Source organism: Gopherus flavomarginatus, chromosome 13 (genome assembly GCF_025201925.1).
Source record: "Gopherus flavomarginatus isolate rGopFla2 chromosome 13, rGopFla2.mat.asm, whole genome shotgun sequence".
Lineage (NCBI taxonomy): Eukaryota > Metazoa > Chordata > Testudines > Testudinidae > Gopherus > Gopherus flavomarginatus.
Window position 1 is genome coordinate 28,748,880 of NC_066629.1, and position 26,759 is coordinate 28,775,638.

Here is a 26,759-nt window from a genome sequence, read left to right on the forward strand (position 1 = left end):
ACTGGGCTAGATAGACCCCCATTCTGTCTCCTCCACCTAACATGCCTTGCCCCTTCCTGCCCTTGCTCCTCCCACTTCCTGGTGATCAGCAGGAACTGCTGGGGGTGGGGGGGTGATCAGTGGGGCTGCTGAGCACTCATTTTTTTCCCAGGAGTCCCCAGTCCTGGAGCATCCACAGAGTGGGTGCCTGTAAGTCTGAGCCAGTATGGCTGATCTTTTGTTCTTAATATTATTTAATTTACGTTTGTTTAGACCTTCGCATAGATTGTCATTAATCAAGCCTATGTAACGTAAATATTAAAATGGGCTGAAAGTGGAGGGGCTGGTAGGCAACCTGCATGGATATGCTTTGAAATGACTGGAGTGTTGGGGCTTTAGTGAGCTTGGGAATAGCATATCACCTGCATCCAGAAGCTTAATTGAGCTGCAGTTGCTGACTCACAACCTGGGCTGACTGTGCAGCAGGGCCCTTGTAATGGGGTTTCTTTTGTCCTCCAGGTTTTGTCCGGTTCCCGATGGTTGGGCACATTTACAAAGTGTCCAGCATGAGCAGTGATGAGATCTGGCTATGAATGTGTAGGTAGGACCCTCCTGTGGGATCCAGGTTATCCCTCAGTCTCTTGGGATGAGGCCACTGATCCATCGGTACTGCAGACCCATCCAGGAGCTGCCATTCTCCCCAGAATCCCAGAGTGCAGCAGCCAGCTCATAACAAGCTCTCTGTGTAACCACCACCAGAGCTCCAGGTGAGAAAAGTGCAATGTCACTACGTTCCTGTGACTGCAGGTCTGCCACACACCATCCTGCCCCAAGGATCTCTGGGGCCTTCAGCTCTTGTACTTGAGTAGGTTAGCTAGTCTCACTGAAAACATCATGGAGTCTGATTTTTAAGAACTCTCCAGTGTGCTGGGGGGCAGGTGGAGCATCAAGAGTGGGAAGGGCCTGTTTGCCTGCCCAGGAGCAAGAGAAATTCATACATGTAACAGCCATGGTCATTTCATCTCCACTCAGCCATGGGAGCACCCAGCTATGTCCATCTGTGAATGGATCAGGCTTGCGTTCTGGAGCTCCTGTGAGGAGTCTGAAACTGCTGGGAGTGGAAGAGGGTGAGGTAATGTCAGCATCTTAGGGGAGCATGGGAGTGATTGGCAGGAAGCCTGGCTTGCCCAAACTCCAATCTCAGTTAGTCACACATTCTGTCTCAGGCTGGCCAAGTACCTAAGTCCAGTGGCTCCTGCTGTGTGGTAGGAAACTCAGAAGATCAGCTTCTAGGTGTTCCAAGCTAGGCTTCAAGAATTAGGGACTGCTTTGGAAAACGTGGCCTGTCCCGTGTGTGTTGAGTATCATATCATACAGTGGGAGATGGAACAGACTGACTTACCTTCCCATGGGGTGGGAGGGGAGGAGCACTCCAGGAATGGTATAGTACTAAAACCCAAAACAGCAAGCACTGTGGCCATTATTTGTGAGCTGCTCTAGTTCTGTGTACTCACTCTGGTAGGGAAAAATAAATCTCACCAGTTTGGGATGAAACAGAAAAAAGAGTGAGAGTACCCTATGCAGCTTCTCAGCCTCGGGTTAACTCTAGCCCTATATTAGGAGAGCAGTGATGGGCTGCTTCTGGGTATCCCATAATCAACCTCTTTCTGAGAAAGAACATGGGGTAGTTTCTGCTTGGAGCCCACAGCTGTCTCCTGGAGAAGAATTAGAGTAATAAAGGGAAGTTCTTATTCTTTGAAAAGAACATTTAGGAGAAATGTGTCCCTGCTGTGCCCTCATTTACACTCATGCAATTCCGTTGCAGAGAAGGGATGGGTATGGGTGTGCCTGAGGGTAGTTATCAATCAATCACTCTAATTCTTCACCCCTCTGAATCTAGACACTGCAGCATACAGAGGACCTTTCTATGTGAAAAACCACTAACCATCCCTTGCAATAAGTGCTGTGTAATTCCTACAGTCCAGAGGTGCTGCAGCACCTGGGCACTAGGTATGGCCCTGAGGTGTTTTAGCCTTTGCTTTGTTTGTTAGTGTCTTGCTATGGCAATTGTCTCTGTCTATCAATGTGCATCTGGAAAGAGCAATTCTTTCCTGGGAGACTCCCATTTGTGACCCTTCTCTCATGTCAAGAAGGGGGCTTGGCCTGGGTGCCAGTGAATAAGCACTAATAGAGGTGCTGGTGGAAATAAATACATGTGGCCATGCAGGCTGAGCAGCCTCTGAGTAATATATTAAGCTATGCATCAAATGATCTAGCAACTGTTCGCTCAGTTAGTTGTTGTAAGATGCTGCATTGTTAGCTGAGGCATGTTTTTCTGTAACTTAGGCACTTTTAAGAATAAAATGGTATAATCGAAGTGTAATGCAGAGCTCTTTCTCACTTGACTGATGCTCTGTCTCTAGCAGGAGTTGATGGGATAGAAGGACCTACTGTGTCTTAGCTGCTGTAATGAGGGAGCCGTAAGTGGTCCTTACCCCAAGGAACTTGTTCAGAGCACTGACGACAGTGTCAGGCAAATTCTTCCAACAGCAGTAATCATTGTTTGTAGTGGTGGCTGGTGATCTGTCCGCTTCTCCTAAAATGCAGCATGCTGGTGGGCCAAACTCTGCTGGGAGTACCTGTTGGATTTACAGTAGACTAACACGGCTCAGAGCTAGTGCCCTCATCACTACCCAGAGGCTGATGAAGGGGGCATTCCATGTGTTAACTGATTGTTTCCCCCTTGTTTCCTGTAGGTACTGACTCTGCTCTGCCTTGATATGAAGGCACTACCACCCTCTCCCTCCTGTCAGTCCCCTTAGTTTTCTCTCTAGAGTGGCTGCTATATGGGCTCCTGATACAGAGCAAAGGTCCATCCACAGCACCTCCTCCTCCCCCCCTTTAATTGCTTCCAGTGGGAGCTCTTACAGCCTAGGTTTATACAAGCACATGATGTGTGGTGAATACATCACTTCATGAGAAAAGCCTAAGCCTACCTCCAGGTGAAAGCCATGGTTGTGTCCCTCAGTGCTGTTCATCTCTCCAATTGGTGGCTCAGTCTTCTACTCATCTCATAATGGAAACAGCTGCAGAGAAGCAAATCAAAGCCCATTCCTGCAGTGAACTCCTGGCTTCCTAGCAATGCAGACTGAGTCTCTGGGCTACATTCTTTTAAATATTTGCTTGAGGGAAAGGGTCAAGCTCCTGATCCTTAGACCCAACACTGAAGCTGAGCAGGCTGCAGAGTCATACTGTTTAGCAGTCTAGGGAATGGCTATAAAAGGAGTCTCCAAGGTAGGTGTGTAAGCTAGGAGCCTCTGTTATTGGTGGAGCCTTCGTCAGCAGGTGGGGCTACCATGAAGGCCAGGGCTTTATAATGTAGTGCGCAAGCGACCAGGAGCTGCTAACAGGGAGTTTCGCACAGGAGTTCGGGAAGGGAGTGGACAAGGGCCCCTTCCCAGTCATATTCCTTCCCAGTCATATTCCTTAACACTAGAACCTATGCTACATGCATAATGTCTTGATTCAAACAAATCCCATTCATGAACGAAACCATGCAGGCTGATGCCCAGCACCAGAGTGGGAGTTCTCCAGTCTAGTTGCTGAGTGCATCATGTATGATTACCAGCCCTGTGGGCAGGTGGCAAGTGTGTGCAAGGAGCGCCTGGCCCTCAGAGCACATACAGGCTTTGGAGGCTGGGGTGGCAGAACTGGAGGAGCTAAGACAGGCAGAGAGGTATGTTGATGAGGCTTTCTGGGACACTGTGGAATTGTCCTACCATCAGTCAGACAGCTCCTGCACTGTTGACAAGGATGAAAGGCCCAGGGAGGCAGAGCAGTCAATGGGAGCAGAGGGAACCCTTGCCATAGTTGGGGACCCTCCTTCCGGATGATGATGAGGTATCCTCTCACACTGCAGTTACCTCCCCAGGGCAGGGAACTCCAGTCATTAGGAAAAGGCAGGTGTTAGTAATGGGAGATTCGATCATTAGACACGTTGATAGCTGGGTTTGTGATGTGACTGGGACAACCGTAGGGTGATTTGCCTGCCTGGTGCGAAGGTTGCAGATCTCTCAAGGCATCTGGATAGACATATATGTACTGCTGGGGAGGAGCCCAGGGTTGTGGTACATGTAGGTACCAATGACATAGGGAAGGGTAGGAGAGACAGCCTGGAGGCCAATTTTAGACTGCTAGGGAAGAGACTGAAATCCAGGACCAATACGGTGGCATTTTCAGAAATGCTCCAAGTTCCACGCGCAGGGCCAGGTAGAGCTTCAGAGTCTCAATGTGTGGAGGAGATGATGCAGTAGAGAGGAGGGGCTTAGATTTTTCAGGAATAGGTGAAACTTTTGGGATGGGGGAGCCTATACAGGAGAGATGGGCTCCACCTAAACCAAAGCGGAACCAGACTGCTGGCACTAAACATTCAAAAGGTTGCAGAGCAGTTTTTAAACTAGGAGATAGGGGAAAGCTGACCACTGCAGAGGAGCATGTGGATCGGATACAGACTTCTCTTAGGGGAGAGTCTAATGATAGAGAATCTCCAGGTTATAGTCAGGAGCAGACTATGGAAGAGAATAATCTAAGAGCCAGATCAGATACATCAGAAAAAGGGCAGACAAACAGTGTCAAGTTTTTAAAGTGCTTGTACATAAATGCTAGAAGTCTAAAGAATAAAATGGGTGAACTGGAGTGCCTCGCGATAAAGGAGGATATTGATATAATAGTCCACCAGGTTTCTGTGATGCCTGAGAGCAATCAATCGCACACAATCATTCTGGGGTACAAAATATATCAGAAGAACAGACCAGATCGTGCGGGGGAAAGTGGCACTATATGTGAAAGAAAATGTAGATTCAAATGAAGTAAAAATCTTAAGTGAATCCACATGTTCCACAGAATCTCTATGGATAGAAATTCCATGCTCTAAGAAGAAGAATATAACATTAGGGATCTATCATTGACCACCTAACCAGGACAGTGATAGTGAGGATGAAATGCTAAGGGAAATCAGAGAGGCTATCAAAATGAAGAACCCAATAATACTGGGGGATTTCAATCATCCCCATATTGACTGAGAACATGTCACCTTGGGATGAAATGCAGAGACATAAGTTCTCAATACTTTAAATGACTGCTTCTTGGAACAGCTGGCACAGGAACCCACACAGGGAGAGGCAACTCTAGATTTAGTCCTGGGTGGGGCACAGGACGTGGTCCAAGAGGTAACTATAACAGGACCGCTTGGGAATAGTGATCATAATATAACAACATTTAACATCCCTTCATGGTGGAAAGAACATCTCAACAGCCCAACACTGTGGCATTTAATTTCAAAAGGGGGAACTATGCAAAAAGGGGAGGGGGTTAGTTAAACAAAAGTTAAAAGGTACAGTGACTAAAGTGAAATCCCTGCAAGCTGCATGGGCCCTTTTTAAAGACACCACAATAGAGGCCCAACTTCAATGTCTACCCCAAATTAAAAAAAACAGTAAAAGAACTAAAAAAGAGCCACCAAGGCTTAAAAACCATGTAAAAGAAGCAGAGAGAGATAAAAAGACTTCCTTTACAAAGTGGAAGTCAAATCCTAGCAAGGTACATAGAAAGGAGCACAAACACTGCCAAATTGAGTGCAAGAGTATACTAAGAAAGGCCAAAGAGGAGTTTGAAGAACAGCTAGCCATAAACTCCAAAAGAAATAAAATGTTTTTTAAGTACATCAGAAGCAGGAAGCCTGCTAAACAACCAGTGGGGCCCCTCGATGATCGAGATACAAAAGGAGCGCTTAAAGATGATAAAGTCATTGCAGAGAAACCACACGGATTCTTTGCTTCGGTCTTCATGGCTGAGGATATTAGGGAGATTCCCAATCATGAGCCAGCTTTTGTAGGTGACAAATCTGAGGAAGTGTCACTAGAGGTGGTTTGGGAATTAATGGATAAACTCAACAACAAGAAGTCACCGGGACCGGATGGCATTCACCCAAGAGTTCTGAAAGAACTCAGATGTGAAGTTGCGGAACTATTAACTAGAGTTTGTAACCTGCCCTTGAAATCAGCTTTGGTACCCAACGACTGGAAGACAGATAGATAGCTAATGTGACGCCGATATTTAAAAAGGGCTTTAGAGGTGATCCTGACAATTACAGACCAGTAAGTCTAACATCAGTACCAGGCAAATCGGTCCAAACAATAGTAAAGAATAAGATTGTCAGACACATAGAAGAACATAAATTGTTGGGCTAAAGTCAACATGGTTTCTGTAAAGGGAAATTGCGTCTTACTAATCATCTATTAGAGTTCTTTGAAGGGGTCAATAAACGTGGAGAAAGGGGATCCAGTGGATGTAGCCTACTTAGATTTCCAGAAAGCCTTTGACAAGGTCCCTCGCCAAAGGCTCATACGTACATTAAGTTGTCGTGGGATAAAAGGGAAGGTCCTTTCATGGATTGAGAACCGGTTAAAAGACAGGGAACAAAGGGTAGGAATTAATGGTAAATTCTCAGAATGGAGGAGGTAACTAGTGGTGTTCCCTAAGGGACAGTCCTAGGACCAATCCTATTCAATTTATTCATAAATGATCTGGAGAAAGGGGTAAACAGTGAGGTGACAAAGTTTGCAGATGATACTAAACTGCTCAGGATAGTGAAGACCAAAGCAGACTGTGAAGAACTTCAAAAAGATCTCTCAAAACAAAGTGATTGGGCAACAAAATGGCAAATTAAATTTAATGTGCATAAATGTAAAGTAATGCGCATTGGAAAAAATAACCCCAACTATACATACAATATGATGGGGGCTAATTTAGCTACAACAAATTGGGAAAAAGATCTTTGAGTCATCAAAGATGACTCTGAAGACATCCATATGGTGTGCTCAGGTGGTCAAAAAAGCAAACAGGAGGTTAGGAATCATTAAAAAAGGGAATACAGAATAAGAAGGAGAATATATTATTACCCTTATATAAATCCATGTTATGCCCACATGTTGAATTCTGCGTACAGATGTGGTCTCCTCATCTCAAAAAAGATACACTGGCACTAGAAAAGGTTCAGAAAAGGGCAACTAAAATGATTAGGGGTTTGGAACAGGTCCCACATGAGGAGAGATTAAAGAGGCTAGGACTTTTCAGCTTGGAAAAGAGGAGACTAAGGGGATATGATAAAGGTCTGTAAAACCATGAGCAATGTGGAGAAAGTGGATAAGGAAAAGTTATTTACTTATTCCCATCATACAAGAACTAGGGGTCACCACATGAAATTAACGGGCAGCAGGTTTAAAACAAATAAAAGGAAGTTCTTCACGCAGCGCAGTGTCACCTTCTGGAACTCCTCACCTGAGGAGGTTGTGAAGGCTAGCACTGTAACAGCGTTTAAAAGAGAACTGGATAAATTCATGGTGATTACGTCCATTAATGGCTATTAGCCAGGATGGGTAAGGAATGGTGTCCCTAGCCTCTGTCAGTGGGTGAAGATGGATGGCAGGAGAGAGATCACTTGATTGTTACCTGTTAGGTTCACTCCCTCTGGAGTACCTGGCATTGGCCACGGTCAGTAGACAGGATACTGGGCTAAATGGACCTTTGGTCTGACCCAGTACAGCTGTTCTTATGAGTCCAAACAGCTGCATGGGCAGTGTGAAGGTTATGTCATTAAGGAGATGCTCTGCCCAAGCTGATTTCAGGTACCAATGACATTGTTATCCTTGCTGATGTACTCCCACTCACAAGCACCTGTTTAATGCTGAATCCTCTGGGAATGAGCCAAAGAAAGAGGGTCATGCAGCATTTACAATTAAACACCACGAGCTAAATTCTAACCTTTACTAATTCATCTGAGTCGTACACTGTCCAGCTGCCGGTACGTACAGACAGATGGAGGTTTCGGTAATGCTTTGCCTTGGTCTGCTGATTGGCTTAGGCGAAGGCTCTACTCCTAGGTGCAGGCCCCAGCTCATGAAGAAAGGATCTTTTCCTCAACTGAAGCTTAACACTTCTGTCTCTCCTGCTTGTGAAGGTGGATTTGATGGAGGACTCCCTACCTTTCTTCCTTCAGCCAGGGCTTTGAAATGCTGTGGGGGAAAGGAGACTGTGTTAGTACAGTGATTTGCTCTGGTCACTTAACACACACAACCAGCTGTTAAGAGATAATCTACTGAGACCACCCAATGAAAAACTCCCCCCAAAAACCATCAGAATTCCACTACGACAATAGTGTGTGAGGCATTCTTTCAGCTCACCCTCACAAAAAGGCACACCTCTAAGCAGAATATCGATGCACTTGGAAAAGCTACTCAGCTACATTCGTGAAACATAAAGGCTTCCTTTCCACTCTACATAAAATAATCTGTTATTTAGAGGAAGCAACTACCCTGATACAAAGATAAAGTTGATGTAGGAGGAAAGGGGAAACATATGGGGCAATGCTCCCCACACCTCCATAAGCACATTAATACAAAATGAAAAGTACGTTCACATTCACCAGTGGAATCTAAGTCCCCTTAGAATTAAGTGAATTTATGGTACAGGGATTGGCAAATGCTGGAGAGAATGTAAGTGAAGGATTTCTCCATACATAGCAAATGCATCCATAAATTAAAGACATTTTGGAAAGCCCTTGGAGACTTAAGAAGGGAAATAACAGGGCACCAGTATTTTATTGAATTGTCCTGCCAACTGCTTTTTCTAAGAGCCCTAAAAAATTGAGCACTCTTTCTCCAGCTGCTAGTAGAAGTACCACAGCATTTGGTGGAAGAGGAGTGACTCCCCTCAAACTAGTGAGTGAGATCAAGAAGTGTGGGAAATTCTGGTACTAGAAAAAGTAATAAGTCAGCGTTCTACAGCAGAGATGGAATAGCTATATATTGCAAGGGGGGAAGTGGGTTGGAGTTTGCTGGAAGAGGGTCACTATACGCATGTGTTGGATGAAGGAATCCTTCTGAGTCATGGGAAGCCTGTGAGGTGAAAAATGCATTACAGCTAAAATTGTTAGGAAAGAATGGTAACACTTCAGAAAGTGATGTTGTCATGGGCTCTTCAGCAGCGCAGGGGAGCTATTGTAAATTGCAGGACAAGTGGCTTAACACTGCCTCTCCCCCTCCCCACCTTTGAGCATTCTAACAGTGACAGCCTGGAAGGTGGTGGACACTGGAGTCACCTACCTGTGAGTTCTTGAACTCTGAATACAGTGAGAAGAGGACATGCAGGGACTGGACCCGATTCTTATAGACAGGAATGTCCAGAATAGCTAGGACAAAACAATGTAAGGATTCTGAGTACAACACTGCTGCCTGGACATTGGCCCTCTCCAAGTAGCAATACCTTCTGCGCATCCCCAGTGCTTTGGGGCTTTACGCACACAGTTCTCTCTCTCAACTGCAGTCACCAGGAGATGCATCAGCTTAGGTCAGGGCTGAACTTGTCTCCAGGTGCCTCTTGCTTTTCCTAATTGTAGTTCCATCTCTAGTGCTCCTAGGCTACTGTGCAGTCAGGGGGCTAGCACTGAATGGTGAATACGCCAGAGCCTGCCCCAAATATCCAGAGGGAACAAACACATTTAGAAATATAGGATCCATCTGTTTCTCCACAAGGACGTGATACTGGGAGCACAACACCCATCTCCAGGAAAAACAAGTTTTGAAATGAAAGCTCTAGGTCAGGGTCTTTCACCTTGATGCAATGTGCAACAGCTACAGGTTCTGAAGGGATCACCTGTCAGACCTGGCGCATGGTGGCAAAGGACTAAGCTTGAATGGGAGGGGAATGCAACTAATGTACCTGCAATACCTCCTCCAAAGAGCCTGAGAGCACTGCTGTCGGGAGACATGCTGCCTGCTCAGACACCCCCTTAGGCACATAACACTTCATAGTTCGTGCATGGTGGTGCTTGGAAGATGATCAGAAGCTAGCACACTGCTCTCTCTCAGAAGAAGATGAGAGTGAGACATATAGGTCCTTTGCTTACCACATATCATGTCAATATACTCAGCCAGGCCACAGTTGATGTCTGCTGTTGGAAGGGTTACCTAGAAGGGACATGGAAAGAGTGACTCATGATCCAGCTCTTTTTCAGTGCCCATACAGCGAGACTCGCACTAGTGTTACCCCAGCACAGAGCAGGTTTGGCCTGTTTTAGATGGAGGGAAGCCTCTCAGGCCCGTTCATCACTTGGTGTCTCTATCAACATGGAGGACAATTAGCACCAATGGTGGTGTTGCCAGCTGTGATGTGGATGCCTGTTCACTAGGAACTGGGCTGAAACTCACCCATTTCACACAGGCATCATAGGGTGGCAGCTTTCAAGCACCATTGACTGACCTGGCTGGCTTTGAGGCTTGAGCTAGAACATACCAAACTACCTAGTCACTGGTTGCACAGTGGTTTTCCATCATATTGATACATGAAACCTAAACAGCTTTGAGCAGCCTGCGTTAATGAGGGATAACACAGAGTAGGTAACTAGCAAACAAGCCCAGATTATGCTTCTAATACACAGTTGGGGTAGCTGTTAGGCAGGCTGACAACATACATACCTTTCCCAAGAGCTCCTCAAATTCTGGGGACCATTCCTGCATCAGAGTCTCAATATCAGGCATTGGCCTGCAAGGGGAGAAAAACAACCCTGCATATAAACACACAGTATGCCAGCATTAATTTTGCTGGATGGGGAGCTTCCTGATAGTGCACTGATGACAGACTGGTGTGACTGGGGACAGCGTGACACAGCAACTGCACTTTTGTCCTCACAGAAGGAGAAAATAGACACACATTTGCACCTATGAGCACACACAACTGTGGTCCTGATAAAGCAGCTTTCACAGCAGTCAAAACAAGGTGCCAACTCCATATTGCAAGAGACAAGAGCAAGTCATCCACAGATTTCACTACACCTGATATAGAATGAGAGTTAATATACTAGACTTCACCTCTGGAGGTCTGGGATCAAGTCTGGTTTGGATCACATGGGAAAATGAGTTTGATGGTCTCAGATTAATCAACACATCTGGACATCACGATCTATATACGGTACAAATCTCTTCACAGGAGAGGCTTGTGGGATAGCAGAGGGGCTGCTGGCTGGGACTGAGGATTTTTGGCAGATGTGCGCCGTGAGCTCAGTCCTGGAAAAGCAGGGAGTATGCGAGTCAGGATTGGGGATACTGGCAAAGCAGGATGAAAAAGCTTTGCTAATAATACCACCTTCCTCAAAACGCTTTGCAAAAGTACTCAGGATCATTATCCCTGTGCAAACTATACCTGGCCCACGTGAGTATCATTCATCATACTCGCTTTAGTGGGGACCAAACTCACTTGCAAAGTTCAAGACACAAACACACACAGCTGTATGTTTCAAAATCAAGGCAGAGTTTTGCTGAAGAGTTTTGAATCAATAGGAATTTCAGTTAAGACTGGATGAGCCAAGTAAAGGTAACATGGAGAGAGTGCACACAACAATTCCTAACTGTTGCCTGTGTCAGAGATTTCGACTTGTACACACAATCCATAGCTGTAACCATTTACAAAGTGTCTGATGAGACATCAGTTCCTTCTTCAGAGTCATGGCAAGAATAACTCTGATGAGGTGATGTTTTTATCTTCTCTAAATAAACCATTAATCTAACTGTATCTGCATTTCTAAAACCCCTATCACTGCAGTGCAACATACTGTAGGTCAACAAAGTTCCTCCTCTCTCCTGACTGCATTTTGAAAAGAGTTAACTATAGTTCTTCGCTGTCATACAGAGCCTTTCATCCCAGGTTATCTAAGCACTTTGCAAACATTAGACTCATAGACTTTAAGGTCAGAAGGGACCATTATGATCATCTAGTCTGACCTCCTGCACAATGCAGGCCACAGAATCTCACCCACCCACTCCTGTAACAAACCCCTAACCTATGTCTGAGTTATTAAAGTTCTCAAATTGTGGTTTGAAGACCTCAAGCTGCAGAGAATCCTCCAGCAACTGACCCGTGCCCCACGCTGCAGAGGAAGGCGAAAAACCTCCAGGGCCTCTGCCAATCTGCCCTGGAGGAAAATTCCTTCCTGACCCCAAATATGGCAATCAGTTAAACCCTGAGCATGTGGGCAAGACTCACCAGCCAGCACTCAGGAAAAAATTCTCTGTAGTAACCCTGATCCCACCCCATCACAGACCACTGGGCATACTTACCTGCTGATAAGCAAAGATCAGTTGTCAAATTAATTGCCAAATTTAGGCTCTCTCATCATACCATCCCCTCCATAAACTTACCGAGCTTAGTCGTCAAGCCAGATATGTCTTTTGCCCCCACTACTCCCCTTGGAAGGCTGTTCCAGAACTTCACTCCTCTAATGGTTAAAAACCTTCGTCTAATTTCCAGTCTGAACTTCCTAGTGTCCAGTTTATATCCATTTATTCTTGTGTCCACATTGGTACTGAGCTTAAATACTTCCTCTCCCTCCCTGATATTAATCCCTCTGATATATTTATAAAGAGCAATCATATCCCCCCTCAATCTTCTTTTGGTTAGGCTAAACAAGCCGAGCTCTTTGAGTCTCCTTTCATAACTGGGACCGCTAAACACTGAGGATGGAATGGAGGTTAAGGATAATCTAGGCATGGCCCAATATCTAAATAAATACGTTGCCTCAGTCTTTAATGAGGCTAATGAGGATCTTAGGAATAATGGTAGGATGACAAATGGGAATGAGGCTATGGAGGTAGCTATTACCAAGTCCGAGGTAGAAGCCAAACTTAAACAGCTTAATGGGACAAAATTGGAGGGCCCAGATAATCTTCATCCAAGAATATTAAAGGAACTGGCACATGAGAGAAGCCCTTCAGTCCTACTCTCAGGTAAGTCAGTATTACTATCCTCATATGACAGGTGGGAAAGCTGAAATACAGAGTAACTGACTTGTCCAACATCAAACCGGTCAGTGGCAGGGGGAATATAAAACCCAGGAATCCTGACTCTTAGTCCCCTACTCAAGGTACTTACTCATGCCCTCCTTCTGCAAGGGCAAGCTAGAGCTATCCGAATTACACAAAGTCAGCAGGAGAGAAATTCCATTGATTAAACAATATCAAACTGCATCTCTGCATGCAAAACAAGCGGTAAGGAGTAAGCAGAGTAAAATACAAATGCAGGAGGGTACGGAAAGCTCACCTGGTGTAGTGAACAGTAGCAGGAGGTTTGAAGCGATGTAACTCGCTGATGCTCTCGATCCAGTTATCAATGGCTTTGGGATTCTTCTCTGCATTCTCCAAGCTCTTCACTTTTATTTGCTGCTGAGAACAGAAATGCAAATCTGGAGACAGACTTTCCAAGACTGGTGGGTCCCTGCAAACCTTATGCTTCATTCCTGGCTGGACTGTGTGGCTCTGTTCTCTCTCTCAGCTGCGCTATACCGTCCAGTGTCTGCATACAGGAGCAGAAGAACATCTGGGTGCTTGGCTACACTCAAAACTTCAAAGCGCTGCCGCAGCAGCACTTTGAAGTGTGAATGTGGTCGCAGTGCCAGCGCTGGGAGAGAGCTCTCCCAGTACTGCACGTACTCCACCTCCCCATAGGGATTAGCTTGCAGCGCTGCGGCACTGTTTACACTGGCTCTTTACAGCGCTGTATCTTGCAGTGCTCAGGGGGGTGTTTTTTCCACATCCCTGAGCGAGAAAGTTGCTGTGCTGTAAAGCGCCAGTGTAGCCAAGGCCTGGGAAAGAACACAGTGACCCAAACCAGACAGCAACAACCACAGGGGAATGAAGCTCTGACCCAAGGAAACAAATGGATCCAAAGTCTGTTTATGAAGACGTGTGTGTGAAAGAGAGCAGACACACTGTAGTCTAAAGATGTGGGTGAGGAAGATGTTTTCCTATTCATGAGAACTTAGTCAAATCCTCACTGTGCTGTAACCATTATAGTGGTACAGCCACACGGGTTAGAACAAGACTCCCATCTTTCTACCAAGCTTAGTGCGGGGTAACCAGCCTTTTTCCCTTCATAACTTACTGCAACATTGTGCTGTTTGGAGTTTTCCGTTAACCAGAGAAAGAGCACTGTGGAATCTGACTGTTTCGTGGATGGCTCATCCAGTACCAACAGGCCAAGGTTATCTGGCTTCCCATCGGGACGTGGAACCTGCAGATCAACAAAGAGGAGCTGAATTTTTTTCCCTTCTATATTCAAAACAGGAGTTTGAAGGATGTTTAAAATGAGCCTCTCTAAATTGCTGACTTGCAAGATCAAGTCACTGTGCTACAGACTGACCTTAGAGATAGAGGTGAGAGAGGGGGCTTGGCTACACTTGCAACTCCAAAGCGCTCCTCTGGCAGCGCTCTGAAGTGCGGGTGTGGTCGCGGCGCCAGCGCTGCATGTACTCCACCTCCCCGTGGGGATTAGCTTGCAGCGCTGGACGGCTCCCAGCGCTGTGGCACTGTTTACACTGGTGCTTTACAGCGCTGTAACTTGCTGCTCTCAGGGGTGTGTTTTTTCACACCCCTGAGCGAGAAAATTGCAGCGCTGTAAAGCGCCAGTGTAGCCAAGGCCAGAGAGAGTGTTGCAGAGCTGCATGGCACTTCTGGAGCAGAAAGAAAGCTGCAGCTTAAATGGGATGCTACAGAAAACAGCAAGAAGGAATATCAGGATTAAGGGACTGCCTGAAACCACTGAAGGAGGATGTACATTGCAAAATATTAAAGCTGAGGTCACCAGAAGAGCTGAAAGTGGAGAGAGCAAATTAAGCTCTGCTCTGGCTAGTTAGGTCTCATAATAGACTCAGAGATCTGATGTGAAATTTCATCATTATCAGCAGAAAGATTTAATTATAAAAAAAAAACAGAGAACATTCAGAGTGTTTAAAACAGGCCTCAGTTTTTCCATAACCTCTGTGCCCTGACTTGAAAAGAGAAGAGAGCTAGGGGAAATTACAGCAGCACTCAGGAGGCCAGATATTCACTATAGACAGGGATCCCATTTACACTCTCACACAGTTTCCAATATCAGTGATATGATACAGTAAGAGACTGTAAATAAGAGAAACCAATACACTCCAGTCACTCAGGATAGAAATCCAAATCTCAGACATACTGGATGATAATCCAGAGATAAAACTAAGGATGAAATTCTGAAGAAAGCCTTGGTAGATGGTGAAATCCAAGGAAAGGAAAATATAAGACTAAAGACTCCTGAATGTACTGAAATAGCAGAAGTGAGGCTGAACAAGAGGACTTGGATCCCTGAGGAACACTTGATAAACACTTGAAAAGTAACTATGTTATGTTGTAAGAAACAGTACTAAACTTGCTTTAATTGGAGTGATCAAAATTCTGATAACCGTATTCTGTATTTTAACAAGTAGACAAAATAAAGGACAATAAGGGGAGTACATGGTGGGCACGGACAGAAGAGATTGGAGCAAACTGAGAGGAGCCCTTAGGGGTCCTGTATTAATCCCCCCCATGTAATTCAAATGACCAGATGATAATCTATCCCTATGATAGAGGATTAAGAGCCCATAGGAGGAGAATATACCCCCTTTGGATTGCAAGAGAAGCAGTCAAAGTTGATAGGGAGAGTACAAGGGTTTAGGTTTCAGCAAAGCACAGTTGTTTGGGGACTGATTTATACACCATATTGGTATTTTATTTTTGGATTTAAGTAAGGAGAATGCAGGAGAGGGGAGGGAACCAGGGAGGCAGTGGGGAATTAATACAAAAAGAAAAAATACTATGGAAGTTCACAAACAAAATTCAAGCCATATACAGGCACACAGTTGTGAATACAATGCAATTAGAAATGAGAGAGACAATCTCCACACAAGGACTCATGCCTTCAAATAGCTAAAGCATCATAATAATTTCAAGTTTTTCAATAAGCCATTCTTATGACCCCACATGTGGCAATCAATTAGACCCTGAGCATGTGAGGAAGAACCAGCCAGCCAAGCACCTGAGAGAGAGGATGCTCGGTGCCACTCAGGGCCATAGGCTTCCCTGTCCAATGTCTCCAGCTGTGGCCACCCCTGATGCTTGAAAGGAAGGAGATAAAAAAACAAAACAACAGCAGAGTACATGGGAGAGCATCCTTTCCTGACCCTGGCTGATGGTCAAAAGAAACACTGAAGGCTGAGCTTTTAGGAACATAAGACGTAAACTGGAAGTGAGTCCTGGGGCTGCTAAGCCTGGCCCCCTACCATCACAACCAACCTTGAAACACAATCAGACTCAAAATTGTCCATCTCTCTCTAAAACTAATTGAGTTGTTTGCCACCACAACTCTAGTTCCAGAACCTCACCCCTCTGATAGTTAGGAACTGTCTTCTAATTTCCAATCTTAATTTTGTTCATGACCAGTTTTCGCCCAAATACTGCAACATTTTGGAGACCGGGAAATTATATTTGGAGAAGACTTCAAATGCACACATACACCTTACTGGGGCAGACTGGATAAAAAAAGAGACAAAATAGACAGGGAAGCAGGTGCAGAATTGACTTCTCTATGCCAACAATTCAATCTCTCAGATTGCTAGAGAGAATTGCACACTGGGGAACAAACTCTTACATTTTATTTCATACCCTCATAATTTATATACTAGAATAGATTTAATGTTAATCACTAAATCCTTAGTGAAGCAGACTAGTGCTATGGAAATTGGCACCATTACATGGTCAGGTCATGCCTCACGGGAAGTAATATTTGCTAGCATCATCCTAAGATCACTTTTTTGGAAAATGAGCTGCTTGCTTCTACAGGACAAAAATCAGGTTGCAGTAATTAAAGAGGACATTGTTCAATACTTTAAAATAAATGATAAGACAATATAAAAAGAGGTCTTCTCTGAGAGGCAGGTAAAGCAGTATTTAGGGGCCAGGTGATAAGCAGAGCCTCTAAATAGAAAAAAGAGAGCAGCACTTAAGAAAAATAAAACCAGAACTGCAGATAAATATGCTGTGACATTCATAAAAACACAGGTTCAAAAAAGTATCAGAGGGGTAGCCGTGTTAGTCTGGATCTGTAAAAGCAGCAAAGAATCCTGTGGCACCTTATAGACTAACAGACGTTTTGGAGCATGAGCTTTTGTGGGTGAATACCCACTTCCTCAGATGCATGTAGTGGAAATTTCCAGGGGCAGGTATATATATGCTAGCAAGCAAGCTAGAGATAACGAGGTCAGTTCAATCAGGGAGGATGAGGCCCTGTTCTAGCAGTTGAGGTGTGAAAACCAAGAGAGGAGAAACTGGTTCTGTAGTTGGCAAGCCATTCACAGTCTTTGTTCAATCCTGAGCTGATGGTGTCAAATCTGCAGATGAACTGAAGCTCATCAGTTTCTCTTTGAAGTCTGGTCCTGAAGTTTTTTTGCTGCAGGATGGCCACCTTAAGGTCTGCTATAGTGTGGCCAGGGAGGTTGAAGTGCTCTCCTACAGGTTTTTGTATATTGCCATTCCTAATGTCTGATTTGTGTTTATGCCTACCTTCATGCCTCCAGCTTCCATCGCGGACACATCACACGATCCGTTGTCTACAGCCAAGCACTGAGGTACAACCGCATCTGCTCTAACCCCTCAGACAGAGACCAACACGTACAAAATCTCCACCAAGCATTTTCTAAACTACAATACCCGCACGAGGAAATAAGGAAACAGATCAACAGAGCCAGACGTGTACCCAGAAGCCTCCTACTGCAAGACAAACCCAAGAAAGAAACCAACAGGACTCCACTGGCCATCACATACAGCCCCCAGCTAAAAGCCCTCCAACGCATCATCAAGGATCTACAACCCCTCCTGGACAATGATCCCACACTTTCACAGGCCTTGGGTGGCAGGCCAGTCCTTGCCCACAGACAACCTGCCGACCTGAAACATATTCTCACCAGTCACTGCACCATAATAACTGTAGCTCAGGAACCAGTCCATGCAACAAACATCGATGCCAACTCTGCCCACATATCTACACCAGCGACACCATCACAGGACCTAACCAGATCAGCCACACCATCACTAGTTCATTCACCTGCACATCCACCAATGTAATATATGCCATCATATGCCACCAATGCCCCTCTGCTATGTACATCGGCCAAACTGGACAATCTCTACGGAAAAGGATAAATGGACACAAATCAGACATTAGGAATGGCAATATACAAAAACCTGTAGGAGAGCACTTCAACCTCCCTGGCCACACTATAGCAGACCTTAAGGTGGCCATCCTGCAGCAAAAAAATTTCAGGACCAGACTTCAAAGAGAAACTGATGAGCTTCAGTTCATCTGCAGATTTGACACCATCAGCTCAGGATTGAACAAAGACTGTGAATGGCTTGCCAACTACAGAACCAGTTTCTCCTCTCTTGGTTTTCACACCTCAACTGCTAGAACAGGGCCTCATCCTCCCTGATTGAACTGACCTCGTTATCTCTAGCTTGCTTGCTAGCATATATATACCTGCCCCTGGAAATTTCCACTACATGCATCTGAGGAAGTGGGTATTCACCCACGAAAGCTCATGCTCCAAAACATCTGTTAGTCTATAAGGTGCCACAGGATTCTTTGCTGCTTTTACAGGTTCAAAAAAGTACATCAACAATTAACTAATATCAGGGGAAACAATGTGCTGATGGCAGAAAGGGATTAGAGAGGAATATATTATTCCAGCAATTAAAAACAATCAGCAAAAGACAGTTACACAATGCAGTGAAACATGCTACTTTTGTTCATTATTATACAAAACCCTAAACTTCAGAGTTTGACGTATCTGCAGTAATTCAAAAATATTTGGAATTAGCAGGCTTGCCAAAGATAAACAAAACTGATAAAGAAACTTTAGATAAAGTTAGAGTTTCGCAAGGGAGTTTGGAAGGGGAGTAGGAAGGGAGTGGGGGTTCCTTGTCGGTCTCATCTGTGACCCATTGGTCCCCTGAACCTATAAACCAAGGCACATCCAAAACCTTTCTGTTTAAAGCAGAGCAGAGCGGACAGGGAGCTGCAGACGGGAATTTGAGAGAGTTTGACAGAGGGAGGCTTACGATAGTTAGGAGGACCCGCAACACCTGTGGCAGCACTGCTTCTGTCTCCTCCACCTGCGCCTGTAGCCAGACAGAGCACCAAAGCATGGATGCTTTTACCCAGATTCTGGTGTGGGTTTGCAAAGACTGTAACTTGCAATTTCCACTTACTGATATCCAGGCTGGGATTGGCATCCAATGTGAAAGGTGCCTACTGGTGGAATCTCTCAGGCAGCACGTGGGAGAGCTACAGGAGGAGGTGGCTAGGCTGAGGAACATCTGTATCCATGAGCAATTCCTGGACAGTATCCATGTGGAGACAGCTGACGTAGCTGTCCCAGTTCACAGGACTACTGACACACCGGTGGAGGAGGAGATGGCTCAGGGTGGACACTGGCAGCTGGTTACTTCTGGCAGCAGGCAGTGCTCCACCCTTGCTGCGAACCCTCCTGCTATGGTAACAGATAACCGTTATGCTCTTCTTGATACAGGAGAGAAGGAATCACCCTCAACAGTTAAGGAGGGGAAGCCTCGTACCCCTAAGGCTGGGAGGTCTGCTGCCACCACTGATAATAAGAAATGTAGGGTAGTGGTGGTTGGAGACTCTCTGCTGAGGGGGACGGAGACACCCATCTGTCGCCCTGACCGTTCATCCCAGGAGGTATGCTGCCTGCCAGGGGCCCATATCCGAGATGTTACAGAGGCATTGTCGAGGATTATCCGGTCTTCTGACTACTACCCCATGCTACTCATCCATGTGGGCATAAATGATACTGTGAGGTGTGACACTGAGCAGATCAAGAGTGACTACAGGGCTCTGGGAGTACGGGTTAAGGAGTTTGATGCGCAGGTGGTATTCTCTTCGATTCTTCCTGTCGAAGGTAGGGGCCCGGGCAGAGACAGATGCATCGTGGAGGTGAATGCCTGGCTGCGAAGATGGTGTCGCCAGGAGGGCTTTGGCTTCCTGGATCATGGGATGCTATTCGAGGAAGGACTGCTAGGCAGAGATGGCCTTCACCTTTTGAGGAGGGGAAAGGCCTTATTTGCGCACAGACTGGCTAACCTAGTAAGGAGGGCTTTAAACTAGGTTCAACGGGGACAGGTGAGCAAACCCCACAGGTAAGTGGGGAACAAGACCTGGGAGATGGGTCGGAAACAGGAGGGAGCATGGGCTATAATGGCAGAGAGAAAGGAGGGTCAGGGCAAAGCTGGGAGGCAAGATCAAACCAGTATCTTAGATGCCTATATACAAATGCAAGAAATATGGGTAATAAGCAAGAAGAACTGGAAGTGCTAATAAATAAATACAACTATGACATTGTTGGCATTACTGAAACTTGGTGGGATAATACACACGACTGGAATGTTGGTGTGGATGGGTATAGTTTGCTCAGGAAGGATAGACAGGGGAAAAAGGGAGGAGGTGTTGCCTTATATATTAAAAATGTACACACTTGGACTGAGGTGGAGATGGACATAGGAGATGGAAGTGTTGAGAGTCTCTGGGTTAGGCTAAAAGGGGTAAAAAACACGGGTGATGTCGTGCTGGGAGTCTACTACAGGCCACCTAATCAGGTGGAAGAGGTGGATGAGGCTTTTTTCAAACTAACAAAATCATCCAAAGCCCAAGATTTGGTGGTGATGGGGGACTTCAACTATCCAGATATATATTGGGAAAATAACACCGCGGGGCACAGACTATCCAATAAGTTCCTGGACTGCATTGCAGACAACTTTTTATTTCAGAAAGTTGAAAAAGCTACTGGAGGGAAGCTGTTCTAGACTTGATTTTAACAAATAGGGAGGAACTCGTTGAGAATTTGAAAGTAGAAGGAAGCTTGGGTGAAAGTGATCATGAAATCATAGAGTTTTGAATTCTAAGGAAGGGTAGAAGGGAGTACAGCAAAATAGAGACAATGGATTTCAGGAAGGCGGATTTTGGTAAGCTCAGAGAGCTGATAGGTAAGGTCCCATGGGAATCAAGACTGAGGGGAAAAACAACTGAGGAGAGTTGGCAGTTTTTCAAAGGGACGCTATTAAGGGCCCAAAAGCAAGCTATTCTGATGGTTAGGAAAGATAGAAAATGTGGCAAAAGACCACCTTGGCTTAACCACGAGATCTTGCGTGACCTACAAAATAAAAAGGCGTCATAAAAAATGGAAACTAGGTCAGATTACAAAGGATGAATATAGGCAAATAACACAGGAATGCAGAGGCAAGATTAGAAAGGCAAAGGCACAAAATGAGCTCAAACTAGCTATGGGACTAAAGGGAAACAAGAAGGCTTTTTATCAATACATTAGAAGCAAGAGGAAGACCAAGGACAGGGTAGGCCCACTGCTCAGTGAGGAGGAGGAAACAGTAACAGGAGACTTGGAAATGGCAGAGATGCTTAATGACTTCTTTGTTTCGGTCTTCACTGAGAAGTCTGAAGGAATGTCCAATATAGTGCATGCTTACGGGAAGAGGGTAGGTTTAGAAGATAAAATAAAAAAAGAACAAGTAAAAAATCACTTAGAAAAGTTAGATGCCTGCAAGTCACCAGGGCCTGATGAAATGCATCCTAGAATACTCAAGGAGTTAATAGAGGAGGTATCTGAGCCTCTAGCTATTATCTTTGGGAAATCATGGGAGACGAGGGAGATTCCAGAAGACTGGAAAATGGCAAATATAGTGCCCATCTATAAAAAGGGAAACAAAAACAACCCAGGAAACTACGGACCAGTTAGTTTAACTTCTGTGCCAGGGAAGATAATGGAGCAATTAAAGAAATCATCTGCAAACACTTGGAAGGTGGTAAGGTGATAGGGAATAGCCAGCATGGATTTGTAAAGAACAAATCGTGTCAAACCAATCTGATAGCTTTCTTTGATAGGATAACGAGCCTTGTGAATAAGGGAGAAGCGGTGGATGTGATATACCTAGACTTTAGTAAGGCATTTGATACGGTCTCGCATGATATTCTTATAGATAAACTAGGAAAGTACAATTTAGATGGGGCTTCTATAAGGTGGGTGCATAACTGGCTGGTAACCGTACTCAGAGAGTAGTTATTAATGGCTCCCAATCCTGCTGGAAAGGTATAACAAGTGGGGTTCCGCAGGGGTCTGTTTTGGGACCGGCTCTGTTCAATGTCTTCATCAACGATTTAGATGTTGGCATAGAAAGTACGCTTATTAAGTTTGCTGACGATACCAAACTGGGAGGGATTGCAACTGCTTTGGAGGACAGGGTCAAAATTCAAAATGATCTGGACAAACTGGAGAAATGGTCTGAGGTAAACAGGATGAAGTTCAGTAAAGATAAATGCAAAGTGCTCCACCTAGGAAGGAACAATCAGTTTCACACATACAGAATGGGAAGAGACTGTCTAGGAAGGAGTATGGCAGAAAGAGATCTAGGGGTCATAGTAGACCACAAGCTTAATATGAGTCAACAGTGTGATACGGTTGCAAAAAAAAGCAAACGTGATTCTGGGATGCATTAACAGGTGTGTTGTAAACAAGACACGAGAAGTCATTCTTCCGCTTTACTCTGCGCTGGTCAGGCCTCAGCTGGAGGATTGTGTCCAGTTCTGGGCACCACATTTCAAGAAAGATGTGGAGAAATTGGAGAGGGTCCAGAGAAGAGCAACAAGAATGATTAAAGGTCTTGAGAACATGACCTATGAAGGAAGGCTGAAGGAATTGGGTTTGTTTAGTTTGGAAAAGAGAAGACTGAGCGGGGACATGATAGCAGTTTTCAGGTATCTAAAAGGGTGTCATCAGGAGGAGGGAGAAAACTTGTTCACCTTAGCCTCCAATGATAGAACAAGAAGCAATGGGCTTAAACTGCAGCAAGGGAGATTTAGGTTGGACATTAGGAAAAAGTTCATAACTGTCAGGGTAGTTAAACACTGGAATAGATTGCCTAGGGAGGTTGTGGAATCTCCATCTCTGGAGATATTTAAGAGTAGGTTAGATAAATGTCTATTAGGGATGGTCTAGACAATATTTGGTCCTGCCATGAGGGCAGGGGACTGGACTCGATGACCTCTCGAGGTCCCTTCCAGTCCTAGAGTCTATGAGTCTATATAACAGAAGAAGAAATCTCAAAAGGCAAGAGCAAGTGTAAAGAAATAAAACTCTAGCACCTGACTGTTTTCCAGCTATATTTCACATACTGGTTAAGGAGTTATTAGTGGGTCCCTGAAGGGTATCTTCAGTGTCATTCTGCTATGGGAGAGACTTCCACAACCTATGAAAGAAGCTACTGCTGGTCCCCCTAAAGTTGGAAAATACTTTACTTTATGCAGTTCTTATTGGCTCAGATCACTGATGAATCACAGCAAAGATTAAAACAAAATAAATTACTAGTTAGCTGTCTGCCATCCATGCTCTCAGTTTATATAAACCCATATCGAACTTGACTCATTAAGGACAGATAATGTCAGACAATATTTGGAGAGTACTTTCAATCATTCATAATGCCAGTTTTAGCAAAATTGATTTTTTTAATCACTTGACCCAGAGAAAACTTTTGATAGACTAGAGCAGAACTTGCATTTATCCAATTAAGGAACTGTGGGCCAGCATTGTATGTATGGGACAGGACTTGAAACTGCTCTTTACATCAACCCAAAAGCAGCTGTGTGAATTAATGGGGCTTAATCTCCCCTGTTTGAATTATACAGAGGGACTAGGCTGGGATGTCCACTGTCTCTTACTTTTTGCATTGGCCATAGTGCCTTTGCATTGAGGAGAAGGAATAATGAATTTATCAGAGAAATAAAACTTGCAGGAACACAACAGAAAATAACTTCTTACTACTACTGCAGGCAATTATATTATTTAATGGCCTGCAGACAGAATTTTACAAGTAGCCCTTAGGTTTCAGGTATCCTTTAATTGGACTAGTTTAGAACCTGATTGGTTTCAAGATTTGCTTCTATTACCAGAGGTTCAAAGAATCTCTGAATTCCAAGGGCAAATTCATAGGCTTCAAAGTATACATCAAGTTGAAAAGAATGCCTTTCATACAGCTTATAGAGGGTCTACTTTATGTACTAAGTATGATGTATTGTGCTTTGTGACTAAAACTGTATAACAATCCCATTATATCTATTACTGTGGGAATGTTACTGCTTTTGTTGTTATTTAGTTTAGGATTACGTTGTTGTTGTTGTTGTACAGGACGTGATAATAATACCTTTCATGTCCAGGCTAAGTATGCATTGTCATTACATGCAATCAAAACCCCTAAGGTTGAAACATTTGATGTAGAATCTGAAATCCATGGCTTAATGCAAATAGAGGTTTGAGAATATTTGTTGTACTAGAAGTACAAAAGGGATGTGTGTGGAAGTAGAGAAAGAACTGACAGGGATCTGAAGGGATTTTTAATGCATGACAGTCTCTGTTAGCAAGAGTCAGGCTAGCTGTAACCCTAATAACGCAAGATTTGTAGAAGCAAGGATTGCGTGAGGCGAGTGGGAAAGAACTGTGTGAAGTTGTTGTGACCTTGTGTAGATAAAATAGAATGTGGACTAGAGTCAAAACAAGTGAGAAAAATAAGTTATCAGGATGACCAATGTATAAAAAAATGCAGCTGTGGCTTATTATTGTATGTAACAAAAGGTTTTTGTTTACCTGTAGAGAGACCTGCCTAGGAGGGGGAAACTCTGTGTCCTAGCACACTCCTTCCCTCTATGCAATTGCTTGAGAATAAATAAAGTATCTGACTTTGCTGCACCCAACCAAAGAGTGAGAACTGAGTTTTTCTCCAACAGTAAATATTGCTAGGCTACCAAGGATTAATAAAAAAAAATCTAGAAATTTATATAAATCCTTTAGCAAAGGCTATTCTATGGGTCTGTAAAAGAACTAGGTAAAAAACTTATCTTCTGACACTCTGACGGGGTGCACCAACCCCACACTGGTCCAGCAGGGGTTATGGGCTGAGGAGGCTAAGTCCCCGTAAGTGGGTTTGGGCTCTTAGCTTGGCACCCCGTGTGCTGAAATTGCTCCTCTTCCAACAAAGAGAAACGCAAATGCTGCTTCTCTCACTAAATTAATACTGTTTTCATGGGCGAGAGCAGTGTTCGATCCTGCACAACGGAGTTACAGGGAAGGGTCTGAAAGCCGGGTACCTTTAAGAAGGCATCAATGTCCCCAACAGCTGGAATGAAGTCTGGAATGAAAGGCTGCAGTTTTTGTTCAAGCTCTATCAATTGTGGAGTGTACCTGAGAATTACACGGGAAAATTATTGTCCAGAAAAGGAGCATTTCCTTCTGTAAACATTTCACCCCCTAGAAGGACATCCCAATGCAGCCTAGTGATCCTTCTACTCACCTCCTTATATACTGGAAGAGCTCTTGAATCTCTGCAGACACTGGTAGATACTCATAATCAGCAGGGTTGTAGGCACTAGAGAAAAGAAGAGACATTCAAGACCAATGGATTCATGCAGATTAACTTTATGGGGTACTTATATCTGATTCGCTGTGGGTGTGTTAGAGGAGGAAAAGGTCTTGGATGCCTTCCCCAGCTTAGCACACCCATACTGGGGAATGTATCTGGCTACAGAACAAATTTACAGAAGAGATCAAGAGAATCCAGTTTCTGACATCTTTAGGAAATGCTGCAAATTCTTCCTCTTGGAGACGTGTTTCCATCGTAAGAACACCACTCACAACACTGACAACCCCTTTTACCAGATACTCCCTTTGTTTGATTGGAGTTTAAATAATAATACCATGGTGATGGCAGCAGACCAGACTTTCAACAAAGTTATATTACAATAGGTGTAATGCTATAACAATTATTGCCATTGGGGCAGGCTGGTTTGCATGCTAGACATCTGTATGTCAATTATGGAAATGAATTGTCTGCAAAAAGGCAGTAAATGTACTCTGTCTTTGTGCAGCACAATGCATTGAGCATATTAATGGGCCTACTACTGTATTAATTAATTAATTAGCCCTCTATTAGTGCTAGTTTATTATACTGAGTCTCAGTTTATTTCAGGCTACCTGGGTACCCCCTACACTACCTCAAAGAGGCTGATTGCATTGGTTATAAAGTTCATGAGTAGGTATTTGTAGGAAGAAAACTGGGCAGCAGTATTTGAAATCTAAGAATCCTATCTGTGTCAATGAACAATTAAGAATCTTGCTTAGGAATCCAATTTCCAAACTCTTTAAGAACAGTCCTATTATATGAACAGTGCATCTTTTCTGATGCTTTTCAAACCCCAGTGACACTCTTCCTGTCCACATCCACATGGTCAATGAAATTCCTCCCCCCCATTTAATATAGCTATACCCTTCTATCTTCATTTTCAGGGCTGATACTCTGAAAGCAGCTCTCCCAAACCTTGGATTCAGACTTACAGTTCCCATTGCAGCACTCCAATCACAGTAGCACTGAACTGTTTGAGGATACTTGCACCTGCAAATTATCTACCTCAGCTTTTAAACTCCTCATTCCCACAATATCTAACCTATATCTAACCTAAAGATATATCTGCACAGCGTTGCTAGAATGTAACATTATTCAACTGGCCTGTTAGGAGTCTTCTCTCAGAACGGAGACCCTGACTTTAACTCACATGGCTAGTCTCAGTTTTATTAGGAATTAATAATCCCTCATACCCCTCCAGAGGGGCTCCATGCTCCTCTTCATCATCTTCATCATCCGAGTCAGTTTCAGATGAATCGTCTTCATCCTCTCCATCCTCATGCTCACTAAATCCTCGCTGGGGGGCCAACTGGGCTACCTTCTTCTCCTAGGTCAATGTTAAAACCAGAGTTATGGAGC

At 44.4% G+C, this 26,759-nt stretch overlaps 2 protein-coding genes across 12 annotated transcripts in view; one reads left to right on the forward strand and one right to left on the reverse strand.

Moving 5' to 3' along the window:
- TMEM25 (transmembrane protein 25) overlaps positions 1 to 20,809 on the forward strand; it is a 31,306-nt gene extending 10,497 nt beyond the window's left edge. For 5 of the 6 annotated variants that reach the window (XM_050922093.1, XM_050922090.1, XM_050922094.1 and 2 more), the window contains one exon: positions 499 to 2,452. In XM_050922093.1, the coding sequence (XP_050778050.1) occupies positions 499 to 572 (74 nt within the window). In that variant the 3' untranslated portion in view covers positions 573 to 2,452. Of the gene's footprint in view, positions 1 to 498; positions 2,453 to 19,843 lie in introns of those variants that run through there. The other variant, XR_007769229.1, reaches the window with a different exon arrangement.
- Positions 1 to 26,759, reverse strand: part of IFT46 (intraflagellar transport 46) — a 48,005-nt gene that overhangs the window by 4,474 nt on the left and 16,772 nt on the right. For 3 of the 6 annotated variants that reach the window (XM_050922098.1, XM_050922097.1, XM_050922101.1), the window contains 9 exons: positions 26,594 to 26,727; positions 25,293 to 25,367; positions 25,090 to 25,183; positions 13,969 to 14,097; positions 13,129 to 13,247; positions 10,512 to 10,578; positions 9,944 to 10,004; positions 9,141 to 9,226; positions 7,690 to 8,051 (listed from right to left, as the gene is read on the reverse strand). In XM_050922098.1, the coding sequence (XP_050778055.1) occupies positions 7,956 to 8,051; positions 9,141 to 9,226; positions 9,944 to 10,004; positions 10,512 to 10,578; positions 13,129 to 13,247; positions 13,969 to 14,097; positions 25,090 to 25,183; positions 25,293 to 25,367; positions 26,594 to 26,727 (861 nt within the window). In that variant the 3' untranslated portion in view covers positions 7,690 to 7,955. Of the gene's footprint in view, positions 1 to 7,488; positions 8,052 to 9,140; positions 9,227 to 9,943; positions 10,005 to 10,511; positions 10,601 to 10,904; positions 11,100 to 13,128; positions 13,248 to 13,968; positions 14,098 to 25,089; positions 25,184 to 25,292; positions 25,368 to 26,593; positions 26,728 to 26,759 lie in introns of those variants that run through there. The other 3 variants (XM_050922096.1, XM_050922099.1, XM_050922100.1) reach the window with 3 other exon arrangements.